General features: G+C 33.0%; 1 protein-coding gene across 6 annotated transcripts in view; it reads right to left on the minus strand.

Annotated features, from left to right (window-relative positions):
* The window catches only part of pip5k1bb (phosphatidylinositol-4-phosphate 5-kinase, type I, beta b), a 90,144-nt gene that overhangs the window by 12,673 nt on the left and 52,458 nt on the right, over positions 1-25,013 (minus strand). For all 6 annotated transcript variants that reach the window (XR_011016484.2, XR_012383683.1, XM_005166729.5 and 3 more), the window contains 6 exon segments: positions 21,912-22,064; positions 20,560-20,856; positions 3,877-4,070; positions 2,511-2,594; positions 2,332-2,380; positions 2,147-2,231 (listed from right to left, as the gene is read on the minus strand). Coding sequence is in view for 4 of the 6 variants with exons in the window: in XM_005166729.5 (XP_005166786.1) it covers positions 2,147-2,231; positions 2,332-2,380; positions 2,511-2,594; positions 3,877-4,070; positions 20,560-20,856; positions 21,912-22,064 (862 nt within the window). In the remaining 2 variants the exon portion in view is untranslated.

Raw genomic sequence — 25,013 nt, forward strand, 5'->3', positions numbered from 1 at the left:
CCATTCACACCTGCTGTTCCACGTAAATCCGCCAGAGGCCGATGTCGACTGACTGATTGACTGACTGAACAATCGATTGACCCACCCTCTGCCTTTCCTAAACTAATAACCAATAGTGTTTTCAAAAGCACAGATTGACCTGATTGACCTTGGTCAATTGCACACAGTACTTTTCAGTATAGCTAGTTTTTGGGTTGGTTGTTTTACTGAAAATGGAATGCATCCATTTAACATTCAACTTGCATCCATTAACATTCAACATTTAGAATAAGCATGTTGTTTCATTTTTACATAAATATATCTGTTACACTGAACAAAGATGGAGCTTTACTTTACCTATTTACATTTTTTTTTTAAAACTGTACTTCTTGTATAATTATTATATGTTAGGCACCTAGGGTCTGAGAGTAACGTAATTTTGAATTTTGCTGAATTGATAATAAAGCTAACTTTGACTTTTTTTGGACTCTGACTATATTTTTACATTTTATTTTTTACAAAAGTTTTTTTGAAACACTAAGGGCCCTATCATACACCCGATGCAACACAGAGCCAGGCACGTCGGACATGGTTTGTTGCTATTTTCAGACCAGTCCAACTGGCATTTTCATGTTTCGTGCCCCGTTGTTTAAATAGCAAATCCATTTGCGCCACTTTGTGGATTCATGGACATGAAAAAATGGGTGTTAAGGCCCATATTGGTGCGTTGCTATTTTGAGGCAACTGAAATAGACTGCGCTATTGACCAACTAAAAGCTGGTCTAAAGTCCAGTGCAGAGTTTTTGTAATTTAATGAGCGTATTAGCACCTATGCGGGTCCAAAACACGTGTGCACATTGCTTCATACGCACATCATATACAGCAATACACTTAGATCTTTACACAACAAAAATAATAAAGGATTAAAATCTAAAAAAAAAAAAAAAAAAATATATATATATATATATATATATATATATATATATATATATATATATATATATATATATATATATATATATACTTTCTATAACTTTCTTTGAATAAAAGTTATTTTTTTTACCACACTTTGTTATTATTATTTATTCGTTTGATGGAAATTAGAACTGAATTTAGAAATAGTATGAAACACATCTTTGAGCTTAACAAACGAATTATGAGATTAAATATGTATGCTAATGGATGTCTTCAGTGAAGTGAGTTTCCACAGTTTTTTTATCCACTAAAGTAAAGGAGTAAAGAGTAAAAGTAAAGTAAAGAGAAAGTAAAAAGGCCAAATGGAGGAGGCTTGTTCCTTATCCTCATGCTGTAGATGGTCGTTTAAACTATTTTCACGCTAGTGAGACTTATAAATTCTGCCATGTAAATAGCAAATGCGCCATGGTGCAATGCTACTGACTCTTACAGCCTATTCACACAGGGCGTCAGCGTCAACGCTTCCTATTCAGTTTGCCGTTGCCGAACTGAATTGTGGATCAGTCGGCGCTGCTTCAATGGCGTTGCCAACTTTTCAAGCACCAACGAAAGCGTCAGCCAATAAGAAAACTGTATGCAAATACACCAGCTCAGATAGTAGCCGATTGCTGACTAATTTCATTGGCTGACACTGCTGTGATGATCGCGTTAGTCACCTTCTGTCAAGCATTAGCACTGAAGCCCCATGTGAATCGGGCGTTAAAGGGAATGGGAGATGAAACTATGACTGGTTTAATGCAAGTTATGCTCAAAACACACCCATAACTCATAGAATAAGCACAACCCTGTTAGACCATATGCCAGGGTGCAGACCATATTTGTCCATGCTTAAAATAGCAAAAGAGGATACGGACATGCTCTTAATGCTTTTGTGTCATGCGCTTTAGACTTTGCGCTTAGATCATTAAAATAGAGCCCTACAAACTTTACTGGTAAAACCATCAACAATAAGGAGTGCATGATTATTTGGTATCAAAGCTTTGCAATCAAAAAATGTCATTATAATGGAAGCCAATGCAAAAACAGCCACGAACCTAATGAAAGGGTAGTCAATTTGAACAATACACAAGGATTACCGAATGCAAATTGTTACCCAGTTTTCAGAACAAAAACACACATTTTGCCTTTGCAACTTGCACCGCATGTAATGTTGCATCTGCATCAAAAATGCATCTTCATATTGTAGACTTACGCTGATTCTTTCTGAACACTCGGCTGCTCATGAACTTGAGAAATCTGTTTGCATAGAAACTCGGCCTGTGCACAGACACAGTATCCTAGGAGAAACAGAATACAACACAATCAAACCAGGAAGAGTCTTTAATTCCCTCATGCGCTATGAATAGTCTATTCATAAGAGAAGACATATAGACTTACGCCATCATAGACCAGCGCCTTCCAGGAGTGCTCCAGCTTCTTGATGAATCTGGGTGCAAAAACAGGAGCGAGATGAGGGATAATGGAGTTTGTTCAAAGAAGCTGGAATCAGTCATTTGATGGTGTGTAATTTGACATTTGGATCTCTTGGGTTTGCTGTAAACCAAGAACAGACTTACCTATAAGACTGCAAGATGTCGATAATGCCTAGGAAAATAAGTACTTTCTCATCCCTGTGTGTTTTTGCAGGAATGCCTCCCATTCTGTGTAAAAAAAAAAAAAAGATCAGGACAAGTACATTAAGATTTCACTACAAATGAAAAAGAAGAAAAGGTCGCTATTCATATTAAGCGGCCTTAATTACTATGTAATTACATGTAAATTAATCTTTTGATACAATGCACCTATTATGCCTATTATCCAGAAGAAAAAAATATTATCAGACATACTGTGAAATTCTCCCTGCTCTTTCAAACATAATTTGAGAAAAATTAAAAAAAGGAAAAAAAATCAAAGGAAGGCTAAACACATAAAACACATAAAATACTAACACATAAATATATATATATATGTATGAAAATTGTATATAATATAATAATATACTATTAAATTAATACTAATTATTTATATTATTATTTTTTATCATTTATTTTTTTTATATAATTTATATTTATTTTATATATTTGATATCATACAATAATTTATTACATTTATTTTGATTATTAAAAATATTTAAATTTAAATCAATTTAGTTTTAATATATTTTTTAATTAATTTATATACAAAAATACAAATTTCATTTGTTATTTGTTATTTCAATCATTATACATAGTGTATGTGTGTGGGCGAATGCTTACGCTGATCTCTGCACACACAGAGATGATAATTTTTAATTTGACTACCTTTGTTTCCTTGTTTTATTGCTGAGCTACAAAAAAACTTTTAATTTAAATTAAATGTTTTAATTAAATGTTGTAAATGAATCAGATTTTTAAAAATGTAAATACTTGACGGATAGAGGATTATGCAGAAGACATCGGCGATCAAATCAAGGCAAAAAACTGGTGTAATTCTGTTATAAATTACATTGTTTTTTTTACTATAGTAGGATTATTATATTACTGAATTAGTAAATATAAAGCAGTGTTTAGTCATTTATAAACATTATTAAACAAATAAGGAAATTACTCATGTCAACTATATTTATCTTCGGTCCACTAGCCTCAATCAAGTTTGGTTTTTGGCCCTTTATAAGAAAAAGTTTGGGCACCCCTGGTTTATAGTGTATGTAATGATTTATTTTCTAAGTATTATTTCACAAAAGTCAACAAAGTTTACAATTCTTTAAACCAACATTTCAATTTAAATGACAACACACACACACACACACACACACACACACACACACACACAGATATATATATATATATATATATATATATATATATATATATATATATATATATATATATATATATATATATATATATATATATATATATATATATATATATATATATGCAGACATAAAGAGCCTGAACTTACGTGTCGTCTGTGGTCAAAGCCTCTGCTGCTTTTCCGTCTCCCTGAATGGACTCCATGGCGGTGGAGTAAAGCACCTTCTGTCCCACAGTTCTCTTCCCGTCCACAGCACTGCCGTCTCCATCTCTGTGACTCTGATCCAGAACATGAACCCCCAGCAGGAGACTGTAGTCCATGATCTTAAAACTCTCCAGCACCTACAGCACATTTTAACACACCGAGATAAAAAATGGTGCCATGGTAACATGCAAAACAATATTAGAAATTTAAATATTATATTATATTATATTATATTATATTATATTATATTATATTAATTATATTATATTATATTATATTATATTATATTATATTATATTATATTATATTATATTATATTATATTATTCATTTTCTTGTGGGCTTAGTCCATTTATTAATCTGGGGTCGGCACAGCGGAATGAACCACCAACTTATCCAGCCAGTTTTTATGCAGCGGATGCCCTTCCAGCCACAACCCATCTCTGGGAATTATATTATATTATATTATATTATATTATATTATATTATATTATATTATATTATATTATATTATATTATATTATATTATATTATATTATATTATATTATTTTAAATTATATTATATTATTTTTAATTAAATTATACTCATATTATATTATATTATATTATGTTATTTTATATTATATCATATTATATTATATTATATTATATTATATTATTAATTTGTCGACAAACTGCAGTTTGGCACTTTCACTTTCAATCAATAACATTTCATGCATGAAATGCATGAATGAATGTATCCAATGAATGAATGTATTTTTATGTTTGTTTCTTTTCTGACAAAAAATGATTGCCAAAATACTCGTTAATACATATTCAAACAGAACCTTTTAGAAACCTCGTAATACACAAACAACAAATATTTAACATTCTTAAAGTAAAATTACTTTTTATTTACCCCTCAGTTTCTTCTCTTCAGGCTGTAAGTTTAAATATATGAATATTATTCAATGCTACACTGAGTACATTTACATGGACACCAATAATCCATTTTTAATATGATTAAGACAATACTCTGATTAAGAGTCTACCATGTGAACAGTGATTTTTGATTAATTTAATTTGACAAAAGTCATAATCGAACTAAACAGAAAGGGAATTAAGACATGTGGAGTATGACGATTTTAGTCGCATTATTGAAGTGCAGTAAAGACATGTGAACACCGCAATGAACAATTCCAATCATGTAGGATTTTTGCCAAATTTTGTGACAGGGTAGTTTGTACACACACAACTGTTTGACACTATTCTCTGCACCCACTGAGTCAGTAAAGGACCACAGACACGTGAAATCCCAACACAATCTCACGGCAATTCGTAACTTTTTCATTTAGTGGCTAATTCGTATGAATTCGTACGATCTAATTCGTACAATTTAGTACGATTTGCTCATCCCCCAATGACGGTTGGGGTTAGGGGTGGGGTCAGGTGCCACGCCTCCTTTTTGAAATCGTACCATTTCGTACGACTGAACTCGTACGAATTCGTACGAATTAGCCACTAAACTGGCAAAACGTAAAATACTTACGTTTTCTCGTGAGATCAGGCTGGAAAAAGAGGTTTGTTTTTCCTATACGGCATGCTGTATCAAATTCCATTAAAACAACACTCTTCCAGCAGTTCATACTCACATCCATTATCTCGATTGTCATGAGGGGCAAGCATGAAATGTTCCTGATTAAAAGTGAAAGTGCCAAACTGCAGTTGAAGTCGACAAATTAAAAATTAATGTGAAATTACATGAAACTCCAGAGAAAGTGTGGATAGCGCGGTGACGCAATGACGTTAATCGAATCTTGTGCTAGAACATGTAAAACTGAAACATTTAAAAAGCAACTCATGTAAACCCCTTAGTCATATTATTGTCTTATTCAGATTAAGGCAACTAATTTGATCACTGATGTCCATGTTAACGTAGTCACTGTTTACATCTGTCTCAACTCAACCAACTCAAACAAGCATTTTAAATGTACATCCATGAGCCAATAATGGATCTGCATCATTTGACTTTGGTGTGACGCTTCTGTCCCCTTCGTATATCCTTTATATTCAAATAGAGATTATTTGAATAGGGGCACACCACATCCTTGTTTTGCATCCTGTCAGAAACTTCTAGAAGCCTCCAATGGGCCGTCATGTAGGTCATAGTAAACCTAACAAAACCGCTTTTTCTGGCATTGAGTCAATGGGACAAAGGTTTAGTTCTGAGGGAAGGAATTTATACTTTATTTTTTGGGTGGGGAAACAGTTTAGCAATTTGCTCCGGGACGTAATTTGAATAAATACCACTTCATTTTAAACTCCTAAGTAGGCTTGGACAAAACAAGATTGGTTGATTGGTTGACAGAATGATTTTTTTGGAACTAGACCGACTAGATGTTCGCATTGTGAAAGGCACGATGATGCATACCTAGGCATTTTTCATTTTCTTAAAAGGACGGTTCAACAAAAATACATTTACTCGTCCTCAAGTATTTTCTGTTCACCAAAGAAAGTATATTGATGTTATGATTAACAGTATGGTGTGATAATCAGCTGGACTGCTCATTAAACTGTTGAGAGAGCACTCCAGCTTATCTGTATGTTATCGGTTATTTACATGGACTTCATCTGCCATGAGTCTTTGCGCCAGTCAACACCCACTAAGCTGTAAACAATCTGGACTGACACACACACTGCTGCATATCCTATGCCGTGTTTCCTGACCCTTGCTTTGTTTCTTGTTTCTTGTTGTTACCTGCCTAGAGCGATTTCTTTGCCTGTGTACCGACTACTCTTTTGGATTGCTCTTTATGTACCTGTTTGCTCCTGTGATCGATCTTTGCCTGCCTGAACAATCTCTGTTTAATAAGTACTGCACATGGATCCTCAACTCTATTGTCCAGCGTCTGCTTCATGACAATTTACTTGTTTTCAAACCTAAATACATTTCTTGTTTCTGTTGAACGTGAAATAAGATATTTTGAAGAATGTTGGAACTATTGACTTCCATAGTAGGAAAAACAAATGTGAAGTCAATAGTTACTAGTTATTAACATTCTTCAAACTATCTTAATGTTTTAGCTTGCTTTTTGTTTGCTTTTTGTATTACTTTACATTCGTTGATCTTGATACTTTTCATTGTATTAGCTTAGTTTTTTTTGTTAGCTTAAGTGGTTTGTCTCCTCTGTATTTTTGTTTTCTTAACAAAGTTGAATTAGTTTAGATTGAGTGTCGCACACACTGAAGATCTTATTTTTCGATTCTTTATTTTGTCGTCTAGTTTAGCAGTTATATTTAAGGATTATTTTGTTAATTTTGTTGATTTGCCTAACACTCGTAACATTTTTGTTTGTGATTGAAACCATTGACTTCCATCTTATTTTTTCCCTACTATGGAAGCCAATACCAGTTACCAACATTGTTCAAAATATCTTATTATTTTATCTTGTTTCTTTTGTTTGTTTTTCTTTTTCAGATTCTTTGAACTTGAGGCTTTGACTTTTGATGATTCTGATTCATTTTTATTAGATTCTGTATTTACTTTTGTTTTGTTTTCTTTGTATTAGCTTAGTTTGTTTTTGTTAGATTAGATCTTAAGTGATTTGTCTCCTCTGTATTTTTGTTTTCTTAACAAAGTTGAATTAGTTTAGATTGAGTGTCGCACACACTGAAGATCTCATTTTTTGATTCTTTATTTTGTCGTCTAGTCGAGGAGTTATATTTAAGGAGTCTTTTGTTAATTTCGTTGATTTGCCTAACACTCGTAACTTTTTGTTTGTGAATGTAACCACTGACTTCCATCTTATTTGTTTCCTACTATGGAAGTCAATGGTTATCGGTGACCAACATTCTTCAAAATATCTTATTATTTTATCTTGTTTTTTGTTAGTTTTTCTTATTACTTTAAATTCTTCAAACTTGATACTTTGAACGGCAGAATCTGAGTAAGATGTATTTTGTGGTTGAATGAAACTAATCTGAGCAATGATATTCTGTTTAGTTTTTTTTTTTTTTTGTATTAGCTTAGTTTGTTTTTGTTAGTTTAGATGCTCAGTGTTTGGCCTCCTCTGTATTTTTTTTTTTTTAGTTTAATTGGTTTAGATCAGGTGTTGCACACACTGAAGATCCCAGTTTTTTATACTTTATTTTGTCATTTACGATTTATATTTAAGGATTGTTTTGTTAATTTCTTTGATTTGGCTAACACTCATTACTTTTTCATTTGTAAATGTTATTGTAAAGAGTTTTTCTCAACCCAGGCTCATATTGAAAACGTACTGCTACTTTAAATTCTGGAGGGCGTGAAATATGTCCCAAGAAAATGTTTTATTTTTTCGCCCCCATTTTTGTTTTCGCAAATTTAACAGAGGCCGCTGTGTATGCTTTCTGAGATCACAAATTTCTCTTTTGAGTTCAATTTCTTTTTCAAGCAATTCAGAAAAAGAAAAGCTGATTTTTACCATGTTTTCACGTTTTACCACACTATCCTGTTTATTTTATTTTTTTAGCTTCTGTTTCTGTTATACACGCTTTCTGGAACTGGTCTTAGTAAGACTTGAACCCTGTCATCATGGTCAACTCCTCTCTGCATCTCAAGTCCATCGACGTAGATGGCGTTTTAAAGATGAAATGCAGCCATACGTACTTCTAGCTACATAATGCGTGATCTCCAGAAATTTATATAGCTCTACATTCTCAGAATGAGCCTATGTTGGTTTTTCTCCTTATTGTTAATTTTTTCTCTCTAATAGGAATTAAATTTTTGTCCGTAATTTTTGCAAATAAAAATGTATTCAACCTCACGTTGAGTCAATCATATTGACAGGCTGAAACTTCCCCTGCAGGCACAGGATGTTAACATGACGTCCTATTGACGTTGTACCCCAACATTGTGGGGATGTTAGATTTTGTATGTAAATGAAAATCGGGTTAACGTCAGAACCCAATGTCAGGCGGACATCAATGTCCAACGTCCAACGTAAAATCAACCTAAAATCAACCAAATATCAACGTCTAATCATGTTACACCTTGATGCTGTGTGGACGATACCACCATGACATCTATCAGATGTTGGATTTTGGTAACTTTCCAACACAACCTAAAATCAACCAAATATCAATGTAATGTGATGTCGTTTTTGGACATCTAAATCACTTTGTTCTTAGACGTTGGCTAAATATTGTATTCTGATCACCTGACATCATGAAATAAATCTAGCATATTAATGTCTTATGATGTTGTGTGCCTTCTGGGTCATAAAAAAATTTAATCGTGTTTGATTATTTAGTTTTTTTGAAAAAAAGGCATTTTGAAAGGTGTTTTGACCAGTCAGGGCTGCCGTATAAGCAAAAGGCAAAATCCAAAATGGCATTGGAGAAACTAATTTACTTGGCCTTTCAACACAAAGCCGTCGATGATAAGCAAAGTATGAAACATGAAGACACACATACAAAGACAAAACGATTGTGGCAGGTGATTGCGGAACAGCTTGGAAACCAGGATGGTAGGTACATATTTCACAATAAAACAGTTTGTAAAAGATTATTAAGTAACATTACTGAGGTTATGCATCGGACTTGGCGTGCAAGGTTTGTTCGAATTTTTCCGCAAACAAAAATGTCAGAATTCAATGTGCAAAGACCTTAAAGATTGCTTAAGCTCATCTTTTTATCTGCGTCATTACTGATCGGTCCCACATATCATTTGCTATCTCACGTAAATATTACGCACCATGCCTACAGTCTAAACTTGCTGGATGCTGGCAAAAAGATTTGGTTCCCATTGACCTCTATTGTATTGATCTTAAAGGATTGCATAATGCTTTAAGATCACTTTGCTGATGTCTAATATGCGAGTTTAGACTGAAAACAGGGTGTTGATGTTTAACTGCGGATAACCACGTCCTCAAATACAAAACAAGTTATTTTGGGCTTCTCCAATCAAGGAGGAAGTTTTGAGCTCTGAATGTTACAGCATGTTTTCATAGCATATCAAACGCTTTTGATTTCAGACTCAATATACAAATAAGGGCTAAATGAGAACGCATGTGAACGGTTGGTTGTTTTGTGAAAGATCTTCCTGTTTTGCGTTATGTAAGGTATATTCTCTATGTTATAAGGCTTGTTCTGTTTTAAACGATAGCTCCTGGACTCCACAATGATGTGCTGTTATTTCTCAGCCAAAACTCTCATTACAGTCACTGGGCATTCATTACCATTAGGTAAAGAGTTTAGTGTAAAAAATGTCACTTGTGTTCATTATATGTGAACATGAGGTATAAGTGACCTTCTGTGAACCAAACAGAAACAGTTTTTGTCACGTGTGTGTCCAGAAAGTCACCTGAAAAACATCAATGTGTTTGTATTTTATTTAATGGCCTGTAGACTAACCTAAGTACCTAAGTCTAAACTTATTGAAGAAAAGTCAACGTAACTATAACAATTATTCCCATTGTTTTAATTCACAATTTTATAAATAACATTCATTATTAATTACTATTATTAATAATAATGTTAATAATAATAATAATAATCAATATTTTTTATAGTTAATCTTAATATGACATTTATTCCCATTACTATAATTCACAATTTCATAAGTTGTACGAATGAATAATAACACTCTTCATTGTAAAACTATGACATACATTATACTAACAATAAAAATAATAAATCTTTATCTATTCATTTATTGATTCATTCATTTTCTTTTCGGCATAGTCACTTTATTAATCTGGGGTCGCCACAGTGGAATGAACCACCAACTTATCCAGCATATGTTTTACGCAATGGATGCCCTAGCTGAAACCCTTCACTGGAAAACATCCATACACACTTATTCACACTCGCACACTATGGAAAATTTACAAATAATGAATCTAAATAGTTAGATTGTGTTATTACAATTACTAAATAATTTAATTCATAATATTATAACTAATAACTATTTTATAATCATTTAAAAAAACTTTTTAAAACTTATATACATAATAATAATAATAATAATAGTAATACATGTATAATAATATAATTATACTGTCATAATAATAAAGTTACATTTCTATAATTTAATAGCATATAAGATTATACAATATTATTCAGTTATTGTATGATTATAAAAAATATTAAAAAACACAATATTCCCCAAATTATTATTAATAAACATTATATTATTTTTTTAATATCATCATTATTCATTAATTAAAAATGAACATATCACATTATTTAGAACTATTGAATAATGGAGAAATAATTAAATTATTATTACATTTATTATTAATAATAAGAGGAATATTGTGTTTTTAACTAATTATAACTTATTTAAAAAAACTTAATATTCCTCTTATTATTATTACACTGTAAAACCCAATAAGTTAAGGTAACTCAAACCACTTAAGGGAAATCAATTGCAACAAGCCATTTAAGTTCAAAAACTAATCCTAATGAGTACTGTGACCTTAATCCATTTGAGTAAACAAAGCAATTTGAACACAGTAAAACCCAATAATTGAAGAGAACTCAAACTGAGTACTGTAAAACCCAAAAACCGTTTAAGAAAACCGATTGCTACAAACCATTTGAGTAAAAAAAAAAAATCTATATGAGTACTGTAAACTTACTCCATTTAAAGTTGAAGTAATGAGGTATTTAATTCCTTACCTCTAAACTCTTTTCAAATGAGTAGAATAAACTTTCAGTCAATTTTGAGTTAACTACACTCATTTCATTTGATAAAGTTGACTGCTGGGTTTTACTGTAGTTAATATTTTATTCATTTATAATGTCATAATTATTTATTATTCTTAAATATTTTTCACTACTTATATTTTTGTAAACTACACATTGACTAAAACATGTAAACTCTGCACAGAAACGTTGGCCTGATAAGGACTTGAACCTGTGCAGAAACCACTGGACCGCCGGGCCGCCCTATCAAGGAAAAAGGTAGGAGGAGGAGGGGTGGAAGGGGGGATTCTTTAAGATGAAGATAACTAAGGTAAGAATTATTTCTGATGAGTTCAGAATCACCTGATTGGTGAATCATTTGTTAGCTAATGTGGGACCAGCTGTGGTCAATCATAAGTGTGTGATCCTCTTGAAATTAGTATGTGAAGAGTTCAGATGCAAAAGCCTCCAAGTGCCATCTGAAATTTCAAACAAAAAGTTACATTTTTCTCAGCCTCTTTTGGTTATGTTAATTTTGTTCACTTTAAAGAGCAAGAAAAGAACTTCTTTTTGTCATAAAGGTGAAATTACTAAACCTACACATAGGAGCCTGATAAAAATGCTTATTTTAAAAGAAAATTTCAGATGGCATTTAGAGGTTTTTTGCATCTAACCTTTTCATATACATAAACTTCACTTACACAACTGGAAATTAGTATAAATTTTAATAAATTTAAATACACATATAAATTAATAAAGCCTATTACAGACACAATAAATGCATCTGAAAGCCAAAATAGAGATGTTCTGGCTCACCATATCCAATCTCTCAGAAAACAAAACAAAACAGCGTCATTATTTCTCAGCTGTCAGATATGGTATAATGGAGGCATTCACCTCCTACAGCTTAAGGCCATTAAAATGAATGCTTACTTTTTAACGCCTGTGAGATGTGCTGTATGTATTATTGAAAGCCCATAAAGGCAGTGTTGTCTGTTCGAACAGAAAACATTTAAAGGCTTGTTCTTGATTGGTAATGATTTGGCAGTATTGTGCTCTGCAGTGCTGCTTACTCAGGAGAATCTTTCTGCTTACTGTTCACTTCGCTTTCTGCACAGGACGTCGCCAGAAGGAAAAGCCAACAATAAAATCTCACAGCGCTCCAGGAAATGTGTTTCAACTGCAGTTTGTGCATCCCAGCGTCAAGAACATTTCAGGAGAGGTACCGTGCATGGGTCAATGGCGTATTATTATTATTTTTTTATATTATATTATATTTGATTTGATTGATTACTTTCAATTCAATTTGTCTTTAATTCTAAAGTGCTTTTACAATGTAGACTATCTATCTATCTATCTATCTATCTATCTATCTATCTATCTATCTATCTATCTATCTATCTATCTATCTATCTGTCTGTCTGTCTGTCTGTCTGTCTGTCTGTCTGTCTGTCTGTCTGTCTGTCTGTCTGTCTGTCTATCTATCTATCCATCCAACATTTTTATATATATATATACAACAGTTGTCTGGTTCTCAAAACCGATTGGCTGATAACCATGAGATATTAAAGTAATATCAGCACTCATCAGCCTCTTCACCCTTGTTACTCCGCCCACATGAGTGGCAAGCAGAGGACTACAGTTAGACAAATATTGCAGCTGCTGGAAAACATAATGTACTTTTAAGGCATTTTTTGGCAAGAATGTAGTTGTTTTGATTGCAACTGTGCAGTTTATTTATAAGGATTGTGACAATTTTAGATATTTATAATTTAGAGATTCAGAACCCAGCCTGTCATTGTATAAAAAGTCCTTAGGACAAAAAAAAATCTACATTTTTTAGCGTATTTCTACCAGATGTATAACAAATAGATGTTTGTTGTTTCCGGCTTTTAAAAACTGTTATGGACAGAGATCTTTCTTTTATGTATTAAGAAAAGCCTGGAATGAGATCCCTCAACATCTTTAAACAATAGCAACACTGAGACTTTTAAATAAACTCATGCTCGTCAACTGATGGTCAACTGTTGCTGTAACCATTGAGATAGGAGCCTCTCTCTCTTCATGTTGTATGTTTGGTGATTGTACTGTTCTCATGTGTTGATGAATGAGATGTTAAGGGTGTCTATATGTTTTTATGTTCTGCACAGCAGGAACCTGCTGAAAAACAGCATTCATGATGAGTCAGGCCCCATTATTTTTCATCTTTTCCTGTTTAAAAATGATAAATAAATAAATAATACAGGATTTTTCTCAATTCTTGAAAAGCAACACACTCCAAAAAATAATTTTTGCTGCTTGTTCAAATGACTTATTTAAAATAAGCTGAAAATATTTTTTTGAAGAAACTAAATAGTTCTATGTTCAATCTACTTATAATCATGTTAACTTAATGGATTTGTGTTGGGACAGCATGAATGAATTGTGAACCCAGCCTTTTTTACAGAGCAGGTTTGAATATTTTGCATCTGACAACGTCAATATTTTGTCTCTTACGCTAAAAAAGCACATAATTCATAGTAAACGAATCAATTTGAATACATAAAGACCTTCTGAAAAGCTCTTTCAATCCATAAAAGGCTAAAGTCAGATGCCAGGCTACATCAGGCCCGATTGTCCCCAAGTATGGTCATTATTGTGTGAAACACGGGTTCTCGGTTTTCCCTCGGCCCTCTTGTGACTCGCATTACGGCTGATCTTTTTAGTCGAGCGCTCACAGAGAGTGACCGGTCAGGGCATACTTGTGGTGCCAAAAAAGACAAACTCTCAGCCTGTCATGAAGGGAACATTTTGTTTCCATTTCCAAGCGGTTTTTAACATCAGGTCATGTCTGGAATGCCATCGCAGTGGCAAAATGTTTATTGGTAAACAAATCAACAGTAAGAAACTGGTGGAGTGCCAGAGAAGCACAGGACAGTTACCTAACACAGTGTTGGGACACTTCAGCGTCATGCCACAATCATTTGGGTAATTTGGTTAGTGGACTGTTTACTTGCAGCTTGATTTTGAGGAACTTTACAAAGTACACGTCAGAGGTCGACCTTGAAAAACAGCACAGTGCGCAAATGGGGAAGGAAGACGAATGAGAGCGTTTTATATTAATTATGATCCCAGGACAGCAGTGCATAGAGGACGATTTTACCTAAAGATTATTTACTTGCTCTTACTTTTTTTGTTAAACCTGCACATCTTTATTTGCTTTTTGGAATATTTTGAAGATTTTTTTATTCACTGCAGTGAAAGAAAATGTAGTCTAAAACAAACCAGATGTTTTTTTTAATCTTCTTCTTTCTTAGCTCTATAGAAAAATGTAAAATTAGGATAGAAATGTTATTTTTATTCCTCAAAAATAAAAATGTGCTCGCTGTTTACTCCCCTCAGGTGGTTCCAAAGTTTTATTCTAAAGAAAACCATTTCATAGTAGGATAAACAAATACTATGGAAGCCAATGGTTTCAGGTTTCCAGCTTTTTTCAAAACAGCTTGTTGCAACCCAGGCTCATTATTGATACGTACCCCTGCATACATTTCTGGAGAGCGCCAAATACTTTCCAGGAGGTTTGTTTTTTTGCAGTTTTTGTTTTCGCAAATCCATCAGAGGCCGCTGTTTATGCTTTTTCAGATCTCAAATTTCTCTCGCAAGCAGAAAATCTGTCCACACAGAGGTAAAACAGAACAGAGGCCATCGGTGGCATCATACCGCCTCGTAGCGTTCCGTTTTAAAGACAAAATACAGCCATACAGACAGCTGGCTACATAATTTGTGCTCTCCAGAAATGTAGATGGGGGTACATACAGGTATTCACAATGAGCCTGTGGTGCAAACAATTGTTTGACATTTTTGAGCGAGAAAGATTCTATGATCTATTTTATGTAGAGAACCAGAGATCGGCTAAATGGATTCAAAAACGGTACTGTAAGAGACTTGCAAACTGAGCTTATTTATTTATTTTTTTTAAATGGAGATGCTTTCTTATGTCCTCCAAATTTCCCGCATTTATATTCATAGACATTTGATAATGTTTACTGATTGTGAATGTAGAAACGCTTATACTTTCTGACTGTTTCAAATAATGTTGTAGATGAGAGAAAAAAAAAATCATGCGTTAAACAATAATATTTAGTGAACCATGTCAACAGCCTGATCTTTCTGAAATAGAAAGGAATGCCAGACTGGATTTATGCGGTTTGTTTCCCAGCTGAGCGCAGAGGTTTGCCACTCAGCACATTTTGAATCTGTTAATAAGCGACTGCACAGTTGAAGACTATCATGATCTTTTTTTCTGAGAAACAGTGGAGTCTTAAGGGTACTTGTGCATGAGGATGAGACTAAACATATTTACGGCTAATTAGAGGGACTGTCAGTGGTAAAAAAAAAAAAGAGAATGCAGGTTTATATATAAAATCTTGGAAAATCCAAAGGACATTTTTAAACTTAAGAAATGACTTTTGCTGGTTGTTTAAAGTATTTATTTTAAATGAGTTGAATCCACACAATTCTTGAGTTTTTTTTGGGAAATACTTAAATGTCTTATGTTCAATCAACTAAAACTTGTAAAAACAATTAAGTTAACATAATTGATTCATGTTAAGACAAAAAAAAGGAAATGTGTGGAACCAAGCATTTTACATTTTTACAGTCTAGAAAGCTTTTTACTTACTGAAAAACATGAAATAAATATTAAAATAAAACAAATTAATCTCAGTGCAGTCTTTTGAATATGTTATACTCTTTTTTTTTAAATCCTACACAAGTTTATCTGATGGATTTTTGGTACATTTACTCATTCATTTACTTTCAGCTTAGTCCCTTATTTATCAGGGGTCTCACAGCAGAATGAACCCACAACTATTCCAGCATATTCACATTTACAAACACACTCATAAACTACGGCCTATTTTAGTTTATCCAATTCACTTATAGTTCATGTCTTTGGACTGTGGGAGAAACCGGAGCACCAGGAGGAAACCCAAACAAACAGACAAATTCAACACAGAAATGCCAACTGGTCCAGTTGAGACTCGAACTAGCTACCTTCTTTCTGTAAGACAACAGTGCTAAACCCTAAGCCACCCAGCTTGTGGTTTTATTCATGGCAATATGCAAAAGGATGAATATAATTGTACCAATTGACCTTTCCTTTCATGTAAGAGGAAATTTGATCCTCATAAAGATTAGTTATAAACAGTGGCTTTGTGATTGTTGATGTCTATCTGTGGTGTTTTAATGTGTTTAATGGGTGTTTTTGCCTCATGAGAGTTTATGTAATGATTGTTTTTGTGATCTTGTTGAAAGGTCAAGACAACAAGCAATTGCAGCATTCTCCATGTACACTATTATTTAAGCTTTGGGGTTAGTGAGACTTTCATTCATTCATTTTCTTTTCAGCTTAGTGCATTTATTAATCTCGGGCCGCCACAGCGGAATGAACCGCAAACTTATCCAGCATATGCTTTATGCAGCGGATGCCCTTCCAGCTGCAACAAATCACTGGGAAACACCCGTACACACTCATTCAAACACATACACTACGAACAATTTAGCTTACCCAATTCAACTATAACACATATCTTTGGACTTGTTGAGGAAACCCACGGCAACAAGGGGAGAACATGAACACTCCACACAGAAATGCCTACTGGTCCAGCTGAGACTCGAACCAGTGACCTTCTTGTTGTAAGGCAACATTGTTGACCCCTGAGCCACCCAATGTGTTTTTTTATGGCAATATGCAAAAGGGTGAATATAATTGTCCCACTTGACCTTTCCTGTCATGTAGGAGCAAATTTGATTCCAATAAAGATTAGTTAGCCGATGGTACAGTGGTTGTGATTGTTGATGTCTATCTGTGGTGTTTTAATGTGTTTAATGGGTGCTTTTGCCTTAAGTGTTTATGTAATTTTCGTTTTTTTAATCTTGTTGAAAGTCCGAGACAACAAGCAATTACAGCATTCTCAGTGTACACAGTTATTTAAGCTTTGGGGTTGGTAAGACTTATTTATTAATATTGAAAATCTCTTGTTCTCATTAAGGCTGCATTTATTTGATCAAAAATGATTCATTCATTCATTCTTTAATTTCCTTCGGCTTAGTCCCTTTATTCATCAGGGGTCGCCACAGCGGGAAAAAACGCCAACTTATCTAGCATATGTTTTACACAGTGGATGCCTTCCAGCTGCAACCCAGTACTCATACACTCTTGCATTCACACACATACACTACAGCCAATTTAGTTTACTCAGTTACCCTATTGCGCATGAGGAAACCCACGCCACCTCACATATTTCTGCAATATTTGTTTACCTTAGAGTGACTTCTAAGTAGAATGAATAGAATGTTAGAACATTCTAAATAGAATGTTTTCTATTTTAATGTAAAGTTAAAGACAATATTATTAGCACTCCTGTGAAATTTTAAGAAAAAAATTTCTAACATTTAATCATTTCTTTTGTCTCTGCCATGATGACAGTACATTATATTTTACCTCTTATTTTGCAACATACAAGTTCTCAGCTTAAAGTGTAATTTAAAGAGTTAACTAGCTTAACTTAACTAGGCAATCCATTGGACCAGTGTGCTTTGTTCTGCAGCCAATCCAAACTAAGAGAAATAAGATTTTCTCCAGAAGAAAAATATCATTGGAATTACTCACAAAAAAAATCCCTTGCTCTATTAAACATCACTTAGAAAATATTTGAAATATGTATTATATGTATTTGTATATTAAAATTAAAATGTCTTTGTTTTATATAAGGCACGTCCTCAATGTCACATGAAGTCGCTCATTACAGTAAATTAAAATAAAGATTTTTGTACTATATTTTTTGTACAAAATATATTATATCTCTAATGTTTTAAAGTCAAAATACCTCACAGACCATTTATTATGCCTTGCTAAATACCCTATTTTTGGCAGAAGCACAAACACGTTTATCTCTTTAAATGCACATGAGCTTGATCAGGGCAGTGCCTTTACAACTTGTGCCTCAGTTACTCCAGCAACAGCAAACAAAACATTTAAACCTTGTCAAATTTTAACTCTCGATTTAGGGTTTTCAGAGCAAAAAGACACAGAAAACTATTTATGCTATCTTCTGTTCTGATTTGCGGCTCCGAGAACATTTCTGTTTATTAGCAATGAAAAAAGCTTTACAAAAAATATATATAAAAATATATATTACTGTGAAAGTCCAAAACAACATTTAGATTTGTAAAAAATATATTACAAAAGTCTTTACTTGATCAATTTAATGTGTCTTCTCTGAATGAAAGTGTTAACTTCTTTCAAAAACAATAAAAAAATCCATTTGATACATTTACTTTAAGCGCATGATTTGTCACTGTGACGAGGCGTGATGGAATATGGGTCACAAAAAAATATTTATATAATAAAATAAAATAAAATATGGCGGAGCCGCAAAAGCACTTTCACCATTTAAAAACTGCTCATAAATATGAACAAAAGATATCAGAAAAAAAATTACAGTATCAGGAAAATAAAGGAAAAAAATTCTCCAAACAAACAAACATACAAGAAAATAAAGATATACAGTTGAAGTCAGAATTATTAGCCCCCTTCAAATTTTTTTCTTCTTTTTTTTTAAATATTTCCAAAATGATGTTTAACAGAGCAAGGAAATTTTCACAGTTATGTCTGATAATATTTTTTCCTCTGGAAAAAAAATCTTATTTGTTTTATTTCGGCTAGAATAAAAGCAGCTTTTATTTTTGTAAAAGCCTCTTTAAGCTATATTTTTTTTCGATAGTCTACAGAACAAACTACTGTTATACAATAACTTGCCTAATTACACTAAGCTGCACGGTTACCCTAACTAACCTAGTTAAGCCTTTAAATGTCACTTTAAGCTGTATAGAAGTGTCTTAAAAAATATCTTGTAAAATATTTTTTACTGTCATCATGGCAAAGATAAAATAAATCCGTTATTAGAGATGAGTTATTAAAACTATCATGTTTAGAAATGTGTTGAAAATATCTGCTCTCCATTAAACAGAAATTAGGAAAAAAATAAAAAGAGGTGCTAATAATTCAAGGGGGCTAATAATTCTGACTTCTACTGTACATATAGAAGTTACTGCACTTTGCTGTTCAACCTTCACAAAAAGGTGCTGCACACTAGCACTATTTGCCTCAAACTGCAAAAGACCCTTTTCAACAGCCAACAGGCATGGCTTATATACTAGATGCCCCTTCCCACATGAGGTCTACAAAATTCGCCTTGGGTGAGTATTAAAATATTGCACCTGTTATCATAACAGGTGTATTTATCAATAATAATACATCCAATTTGGATTTATTGACCATATTGACCAATATATGTGTCAATTCATGTATCTTCTTATCACTCTGGTTTTGTATTCCCAGCTCTCCCCCAAAACAGGATTACATTAGGACAGTCCAGTTACCAGAGCGATTGCGCATGCGTGCTACAGAAGTTTAGCAATATCAAGCTTTCTAGCCCACTACTGGAGTTCACCAGTTGCTTCTGGTAACCTGAACTGCAACACCACACAAGCAGACAACGAAAGACGAGCCATGACACTTTCAGATAAGTTCAATAAATGTATTTGGTGTCTGTGTGTGTGTTTTTTGGGAATTGTGGTGATGAGTGAATGTATGTGTGTGCGTTATATATGCAATGGTAACATTGTCCCAACCTTTATGTGCACCAAAGGGTTGGGAACGGCAGAATCACTGATGGATATTACACTGTGTGTAAATGAAATCACCTACTGTCGTGATCGTGACAGAGCCCTCTGTCACGGTCATAATACCCTATTGTATGATTAAATTAAGCAAATAAATCTCTAAACCCCAAGTGTCCACCTCGTGATTCCCTAAGCCACTTAGTTTTCAAGTTGCTTTACATAGAGTACCATTAAAAACAAACTAGAATTGTGCGCAACTTTGCTCACCACTCACAGCTTCTTTGTAAAAGGACAAAATACTGTATAACTCACCCGACAGTCCCGTTGTAGTGTCTTCATCAGGGCATTATATGTCTCTGGGTCAAAGTACAAGCCATCATGCATGTCCACAAAGTCTAGGTCCTTATATGTGGGACAGGGCTTTTCCCGCTCTTTTCGTGACGCCCGTCTCTTGTATGTGGAGCCCTTGAGGTCATATTTGTAGTGCATCTTCACTGATCGCGGCAGGACGTTGTTCATAACCACGAGACGGATGTTGATTCCTCCAGACTGAACACAGTACAGGCCGTAAAACTTGGGTAGGAGCGTCCTGGGGTTCTGGTTGAGGTTCTGAGAAGGAGAAATAGATTTATTTAAAGCCTATTATGCATTATTTTTTTTAATGTGTTTAAAGTTCCAGGTCAAAATACCTCACATATCACTTAATATATCACACTTTATATACCCTATTTTAGGCAGTTTCGCATATATCTCTATAAATGCAAATGAGCTGCTACTCCCCGCCCCACCTTTCTAAAGGGGGCAGTTCCTTTACAGATTGTGCCTCATTTACTCCAGCAAACAAAACATCTGAGCCCTGTCAACTTTGATTTATAGTTTTTAGAGCAAACAAACACAAAAAGCTAAATCTTGCTTTTGGTTAGTATCGTTACTGGCTTTGCTCTCTCACACTTTCTCCTCTCACCAGAAGGGAGATTAAAAATTAATAAACAAAACTCTTGATTTATGGATTTCAGAGCAAACAAACACAAAAAACTACCAATCAGAAGCACACAAAAATGGTTCATATAATATTGGACATGTGTGTTAACAATGAAAAGATTTAAGGGGGTTTTGAATCAGTGTTTACTGATTTAAAGAATTAGCGTTGTCAAAAATATCGATATATGGAAAAATATCAATATATCGTAAACTATTGATACTGAAATTAGACAATCTTACTTTTGTTTAGTATCAGTAGTGGCTTTGCTCTCTCATGCTCTCTCCTCAACAGAAGGAAGATGAATAATTAATAACAATATTAAAATTGTAACACTTTTGTTTCTAATCAGAAAATACCTTGTGTAAGCATTATATGATTTAGTGTTTTTTTCTTCCTTTGAGCATCAATTGCATACTTTTAATGTTGTGGAGTTTGTCCTCCACAGTATCAACAACAGTATCAAATATCAATATTTTTCACGGTATCATTTTGAAAGTTGGAAATCCCAGTATCATGAAACAGACAGTTACTTTGTATTTTGTGACTTTGCAGACTTTTTGTCATGCTCCAACAGCAGCATTATCAAACAAAAAATGCTAAAAGTCTAAAAAATATATAAGTTTACATGAGCCTATATGAGCTGCTATAGACAAATGACTCTTCTGAGTTTACTAAGACGTACCATGTAGTATCCAGGGAGCAGTTTCTGCAGGAACTCGGCCTCCTTGTGCTGGACAGTCTTGATGATGAACTCATCGTCGCTGGTCAGGTAGAAGAGCGAGCCGCTGGCGCCCGGATTAGACAGCTCAATCAGGGGCTCTTTACAAATGGAGTACTGCAGGATTACAACAAAAACAATCCATTAGAAAAATACATGTGAAAAAGATAGAGAATAACATTGATCCAGAAGCCAAATTCAGTCTATATTTGATATTTATTTAGATATATATTTAGATACATATATATTATAAACTTCTCATTAAAATAAAATAATATATAGTTACTTTAATAGTTATTTCCATTATTTCCAATTTATTACCTTTTAGTTTTAAAGTTAAATACATTTAAATTGTATAAAATATTAAATAAAGACTCATTTAAGAATAGTGACAATATATACATACAGTGCTCTGCATAATTGAGTACACCCCATTTTGAAAATGAATACTTGTTTCCATTTCTCAGTGAATATAGGTCATGTATTTGGTAGATTTAATCAAAACAGATTTATCAAACAGATATATTTATTAAAATAATATTTTAGTAACCAAACATATTTAGAAATTAAAAGATAATACCATTAAATTCAAGCAAAAAAAATAAAAAATACAACCTACAACATTTCAACAATTTTTATTTTTTGCTTCTCTTGGTTCTTCCTCTTTTTTTTAAAATTTGTAATTAATATTTTTCTATAACATATAAAGTTGGCTGTACTAGTTTTTGGAGTATTATTGCAAGTTATTTTGTCAGATTAGCTTTAGATTTGGCTTCAGTACTGACTAATCTAATGTATACGCACAAATATAATATTGTATAGCTTCCTAATAAAAATATGAATTTAAAAGAGAGATTTGTGAGGGGTGTTCTCATATATGCTGAGCTCTGCAAGTAGTAAACAATATATAGTATAAATTGTAATAATCATTTTAACAATACTTTTATAATTTCTATGTTTTTATGTCATTTATGTCATATAAAATATGTTCTTTTATATAATCAATAAGTATTCCATCACATTGTTTTAGTTGGTTTTATTTGTTTCAACCTAATAATTTAAGATAGCAACTCATTTGGAACATGAGTTTTGAGTAAATAATATATACACATATGTAGAGTTAAAGTTAGAATTATTAGCCCGTCTTTGAATTTTTCTTTTCTTTTTAAAAATATTTCCCAAATGATTTTTAACAAAGCAAGGACATTATCAGAGTTTTTCTGATAATTTTTTTTTCTAGAGAAAGTCTTATCTATTTTATTTAGGCTAGAATAAAAGCAGTTTTTAATTTTTTAAAAAACATTTTAGGGTCAAAATTATAAGCCCCTTTAAGCTATATTTGTTTTTGATAGTCTACAGAACAAACCATCATTATACAATAACTTGCCTAATTACCCTAACCTGCCTAGTTAACCTAATTAACCTAGTTAAGCCTTTAAATGTTACTTTAAGCTGTATAGAAGTGTCTTGAAAAATATCTAGTAAAATATTATTTACTGTCATCATGGCAAAGATAAAATAAATCAGTTATTAGAAATGAGTTATTAAAACTATTGTGTTTAGAAATGTGCTGAAAAAAAATCTTCTCTTCGTTAAACATAAATTGGGGTAAAAAAATAAAAAGGGGGGCTAATAGTTCTGACTTCAACTGTATATGTATATGTATGTATGTGTATATATATATATATATATATATATATATATATATATATATATATATATATATATATATATATATATATATATATATATATATATATATATAAATACATATATATATATTGTTATATATTGTTATATATATATATATTGTTATGAAGTTGAAGTTGTATAAAAATTACAAATTAGAGTTTTAGTTTTACAATTTATATTTTTGGTTCAAGGCTTATTAAAGTGTTTTTTTTTAAATAATTGAAACCAGGGAGCTAAAAGAAACCGTGTGGTCTTGTCGTGCGTTATGCAATGATCAAGAGCAGAAGACGTCTGAATTGTGCAAGACTCCAGAAAAACAGTGTGTGTGATTTATAATGAGGTACTCTGGGACCTTTACAAAAGTCCATCTGTTTTTACCTGTGCTTCAAATATACGCAAGCACAAACCCCCAATCACCAATTCATATTTATGATAAACTCCACAGCACATTTTACTGTACTTTATTATCAACAACAAAAAAAAAAATACAACAACAACAACAAAACAGTATGCCTTAAAGACTGAAAGAGCAGCTTATTACTGGCTGGAAGTCCCATGGTTTAATTAGAGTTGCGTAAAAAAAACCTACCGAACATTATGAGGTCTTAAAGCAAACATTTGTGGTGAGTTTTCCCTGAGGAGCAGCAGGAGGACAGAGCTGAACCCGGGCCAGACACTCACATTCAAGCCTGCCTAATGAAAGTCAACAGTCACGTTGCACGTCCAGCCCAAACACATGGACATTTGCATTTGGACTGCATGCCGCCCCATGTGTGCGAGTGAGTGTGAAGCTTCTTAATTAGCTTGCATTTCCTCTGCCGTATCTGCATAATCACAAAAAAACGTGCACAACAAACTCAGGAGGGCATGAAACATCACTTTCTTTCATCTCGGCTGACCGTTTCACACTGTAAATTAGACTTGCATTTTCTTTTCTTGTTCCTACTGGAAAGATATTTGAATTTTTAGTACCATTTAACTGCGCAAAAGCACTGCCCTGTATGAATGACTTGAAAACACAATAACTGATCAACTTCTAGTGCATATAAACACAACAAAACAATATACAATGCCCAGCATATATAAGTACACCCTCGCAAATCTCTTTTAAATTCATATTTTTAATAGGAAGCTATACAATATTATATTTGTGCATAGACATTGCACAGTAAAAAATGGCTGTGATTTCAAAGGTAAAAAACTGTAAAAATGCTACAGTCAAAATCCATAACCTGGTTAACGGTATGTTTCCTTAATATATATGGCGAATAACCGTAAATTGACTTTCCCAGAATTCCCTGTATGGAACATCACTTTTTATACTTTTTGTTGACATTACTATGGATCTTTTTAGTTGTTTCCCCATCAGTTATG

Source organism: Danio rerio, chromosome 8 (assembly GCF_049306965.1).
Source record: "Danio rerio strain Tuebingen ecotype United States chromosome 8, GRCz12tu, whole genome shotgun sequence".
NCBI lineage: Eukaryota > Metazoa > Chordata > Actinopteri > Cypriniformes > Danionidae > Danio > Danio rerio.